Raw genomic sequence first — 5,000 nt, 5'->3', positions numbered from 1 at the left:
TTAGTGTCACACCAAGGCGCTGTTTCAGGGTGTTCCATCGCTGAACTGAAGTTACTGTCTTGCTTTTCGAATAGAAACTTTTAACCTCCAGTTCTTTCGATTAACACAGGACCATCAGGAGAGGTAAGGAAGGTCACGCTGTTCTTGCATTGAACCTGGGTGGAGGGAAGATTCCTATTGATGGCAGAAATCTTGTCAATTGGACTATATAAACGGGCCCGATACAGCGTTGCAGATGCAAGCTTGCTATCCCACGATAACAATAACAGCCAGTCGAACTTTGCTACGGAGACGCTGATTGGGCAAGGGTACATCCCGAGACGGTTGTTGTCAGTAAACTTATCGAGCTCCGGAATAATTGTGTGGCATACATATCCAACGTTTACCAGGAAAGATGCAATCTTGTCGTTACACAATGTCGAAACTGCAGATGGATCTTGGCCATCCTTATTTTTACATGGTTGTTACGATGTTTCAGCGTTCGCATCTCAGCCAAGGTGGGGACAGTGTACCGATTACGAAGTGTTCGAAGCAACCCAATAATTCTATTGCTTCTTGGAACAAATCAGATGCATAATCTAAAACAAATTTAGATCAAACAATTGGTAAAGATCGTATATTGGAGTAGAATTTTTATGGCACAATACCGAACCAAAACTCCATATGCGAATGCAGGTTTCAACAGCCTTATGGCAGTTTATATAGACATTTGAAATTGTAAAACTCTTTTTGACCGGGACTGAGAAAATGAGCCAACTGTAAACAGTTTAGGTTGATCAAACTTGCGTTACACTGCTCTTGCATCTAATTATTGGACTCCCAAGCAGTGCTAGCTTCATCGCTTAACATTAATCATTATGTTTTTCTTTGTTTTTCAGGGGCAGTGATCTCAGTGCTTGCGGACCCAAATTATGGTACCTTAAAGTTAGGCTTAGAAGAATATATATTTGGATTTTTGTTCAAATATTTTCGAGATTTTGTGGTTTAAATGTTATCTACTATGAACGCTAAGCAATTCTCAGAATTAAGCAGCAAGCAGCCTTCCCTTAAAATGAGTCAGAAGCGTCGATAATGGAAGCGTTTTTGGTGTTTTTTTTTTACAGTACAAACTCAGTTAACTTGACACCCGATTGGCAAATTAGGTCGGAAACTGTCCGTCGAACGTGAAAAGGCACAGTATTTGACTGAACGGCTTGCAAGTCCAAAATATATCTTTTTTAGCACTAAATAACTAGATGTGATTCATGGTTCGAGTTTGATAGATTCCGTCGGAGCAATTTCGATTCAATTTCGATTAATTAGTTACGGTGGGATTTTTAAAGTGCATATGACACAAATTTTTTTATTAGCTTGTTCGAAAGAGCTTTAAAGAAGATGAAGAATGGCGTTTACTTTATTGTAATGGCACTCTTGGTTGCCGCATTATTCAAGATTTTGATTTATGCAAATTAGGGGACTTGTGACGTCACATAGTGGACACAGAATGATGTAAGATCACAAAATATGGAATATCTTTGCAAATACTACGTCTGCAGGGTTGAGATTTTGCAGGGTTGATGTGCTGCTAAAACTACACATTGTGATATTGATTATGATGTCACCTTACCAGACCTCTACTTTCCCGAAATGAAAAATGCCTTCTTTGTTGCTCCAGAGTCTAACAGACTTCCTTGTGCTTATGCTGTGTAATGTCCATATTCGCTCACACCCACTGAATGAACATCAAGAGCAAATAACCCATATTGGGGAGAGAAACACTGATTTTACCCTTTGGATGGAGAGGGCCTAGAGCCCATTGCGTTGCTAAGGAAACGTCACAGTGGGCCATATCATGGAACTTTGTATTAAGTATAAGAACTGTAAAAAGTTTCAGTTCTATAGTTCTGCCTCACATATTTTGTAAAACTAGCTAAAAAAAAAAAAAAAGGCCTGAAAACGTTTGCAATTCCGTGTTGACAGAGATCCTGACATATTTTAACAATCACATTTATTAGCTTTTGTGCGAAATGGATGTCCCGAGTTGTGAGCTGCTCTGTTTGATTGAGAAATTGCAGTCGAGTAAGCGAATATACTGCGCTTTAGGTCGACTTCTTAATGAGTAAAGATTTTTACTATTGTTCTGAACCGTGATGAGAAAGAGAGTAAAGATTGTCAGTCAAACGAAAATGTTGTGAAAGAGATTACTGTGCACGTAATTTCAGTTTTAGTTGTTGAGTAAAATTGTTGGTTATTGTTTGGAAGGCTTTTTCTTTACTACATGCTTTCAGCTCAGGTGTTTGATCTGTTTTATCACTGTAAACTGTACACACTAATGACAATTAATTTCTACTTTATGCAGAAGCATAACTACTTCCATAAATATTATACACTCTTTTTTTTTTTTTCAATATAAGGACCTTTTTTTATAAGAACGTTGAGGCTGAGATTAACCAAACTTATAAGAACGTATTAAGGACATGAGTCGATTCAGTCGATTGAGAACGTTTTTATTTTGGTGTTTATATTTTAAATGAAAGCATGAAATACAGGTAAAGAAATGTAAATTAACCCAAATACTTAAGGGCATATTAAGTATATATATTATAATTTATAATCGTTACAAAATCTTAAACTTCAACACCATCATAGCAAGCACTTTGATAGGTTTCCTAGTGACGTCAGCAAGGTTTCAGTTATTAAAAAACTATACCATGTAAAATTATGAACATCTTTAAGAACGTTTTCAGTCTCATAATGCCAAATTATATAAGAACGTTGACACTCAGCTCCAAGATTAGAACTTTTTATTTAAAAAAAGAGTGCATAATTTGCTTTCTGGGGTTAGAGGCGGGAGCTCCGCTTTTTGGCTTGGCTAAATCTATATATTATAACTTGTGTTCGATCCATAAAACGATCCATGTTTTCACATCTAACCTTGAATACAGTACAATGAAATGCTAAAGGAACCGTATGGCAAGTTTGTTTAATTTCTAGTCAAATCAGTGTTAAAATTAAGACAATCTAACCCTAATTCACTCGTGCGTTGATGAAATTGCCGTAGAGACCCGAGATAAGGGACTGCAAACGGTAAATAGCTTTCATTAGCGATTTTTCCAAGGCACACCAGCGAAATTTGAATAAAGATTGCCAGACTGTCGCAACCTAGTGCTTTTATCACACATTATACCTCAGTAACTTCCTTTTAGAGCTTCAATATTCATGTAACCCTCCTCCCCCTTTTAATAGCTTCAATGCACTTATATAGTAATTTGAAACAAAACTTTATCAAGAATTTTAAGAAAACGACAAAGTTTACAAGACATGTTTCGACAGAAACGTCTGTCATCCTGAATTAATCCAAGTACAAAGCGATGGACGCTGAATTTATAGTAAGTAGAAAATGCTAATTATGATAAATATTAACAACAGAATGAAGCAAAGCGTGCAAGTGTGAGAATTAAAGCGACAATTTTAGATTAACATGGTGCAATGATTGTTGATTCAAAGAGGGTTGTTCTCTCTGAATATGAATTGCCTCTTTTATCTTAAGTTGAAAACTGGTGCAGGCGTGATCCAAAACATGGAAACAATCTGCTGAACACGAAGCGTGACAATGTTCATAATTTTGTAGAGTTTGCATGTGCAGGCTGTAATGCCTGTTACGTCAGCGAAACGGTCCGGCATTTTTCCACGCGTGTGAAGGAGCAATTAGCCAGTGATAGGGCCTCTCACATTTGGATGAACTGAGGATGACAGAAGTTTCTGTCGAAACATGTTTTGTAAACTGAAACGTTTTTTCGTTTTCTTGAAATTCTTTAGTTGTCTGCTACTATCAAGACCCTTTGGAAAAATTCATCACCATTTTCAGGTTTCCATTAATAAAAGTTTGGCTTTTCGAAATTATGCTCATGATAGCGCCACCCTCGAGTGTGTTATTTTTGTTTGTAAAGAAAACAGTTCCATCAATACAAAAAGGGAAGTTCAAATAACCAACTTACAATAACTTCCTATTATTCAGAATGCGGTGGTCTAGTGAAGGAACCACTGGAAGAACTTTCCTTCCAAAAAGGTGACAAAATAACTGAGAATGAGTGTCAGTGGAACATTGGAGACATCTATGAACCAAATGGTGATCACGTGATTCTTGCTATTGATCCAGTTTATTCTTGTAGGTAAGATACAGAGTCTCTGCTTCGGTTTTTTTCCTCTTATTTGACTTGGTTATCCTATGACTAGGAGTTACAATGGTCTTAGTACATGTGTTGAGTCTTAATTGCACTCTCAGTTAATGAAGAAAAAAAGACAAAATATGTCGCTGTGATGTGAAATTGTCGTTTTCATATTGTTGGAAGCCCAACTAGACCCCTCCCGCACTAGGCGATTTACTTGTCTATATAATCAATTCCATGCTACAAATGCAATCGGTCGTTTTTAGCCATGAATGTACTAAATTGAATTGATCCTTACAAACTTCAAAAGAATTCGGAGCAGGCCACTTTTTCATGCCATCCAGAGTCAAAACTGGCAGACCTGTCGTCTATTGAATTAACGAAAACATCGATTAAGCTAAGCTGCTTCGCCGAGGACATACAGAACGGGTTTAATTTCGTTTGCGATGGATATTTTTTCAGTCAGCAAATAGTCGAATGTGCTGGTTTGCAGGTACTTTTTATGAAATTCAGAATTTGGTGTAGACAAGATTATAACTAATGTTGACAGCCTTGTGCTGATGCGCACATGTTAACAAGTTCCTTTAAAGAGCCGAGCCAGCAAGCCAGAGTTACATTTGCAACAGATCTACCAACTAAATGCAAACTGAAGACGATTGAGATGAATTCAGTACAAGCCCTACTCGCACATTCTGCGAACGTAAAACGTTATTTAAATAGGTGAAATCCTTTAACGTAATCAAGTGGAAATTCTTTCAATATCCATTTCAGTTAATTGTACCTTTTTTTTTTCAGTTTCAGGATAGTCGTTAAGGACGGCTATGGTAAGAATCTTTTGTACAGCTACTGTGG

At 37.1% G+C, this 5,000-nt stretch overlaps 1 protein-coding gene across 1 annotated transcript in view; it reads left to right on the top strand.

Moving 5' to 3' along the window:
- Positions 1–5,000, top strand: part of LOC138056066 (MAM and fibronectin type III domain-containing protein 1-like) — a 38,686-nt gene that overhangs the window by 12,108 nt on the left and 21,578 nt on the right. The window contains exons 2-4 of the mRNA XM_068901910.1: positions 879–914; positions 3,998–4,151; positions 4,944–5,000. The exon at positions 4,944–5,000 is cut by the window's right edge and continues 122 nt beyond it. Of these exons, the coding sequence (XP_068758011.1) occupies positions 879–914; positions 3,998–4,151; positions 4,944–5,000 (247 nt within the window). The remainder of the gene's footprint in view (positions 1–878; positions 915–3,997; positions 4,152–4,943) is intronic.

The sequence above is a fragment of the Montipora capricornis genome, chromosome 7 (assembly GCF_036669925.1).
Source record: "Montipora capricornis isolate CH-2021 chromosome 7, ASM3666992v2, whole genome shotgun sequence".
NCBI lineage: Eukaryota > Metazoa > Cnidaria > Anthozoa > Scleractinia > Acroporidae > Montipora > Montipora capricornis.
This window is presented reverse-complemented; position numbering and strand designations above follow the sequence as displayed.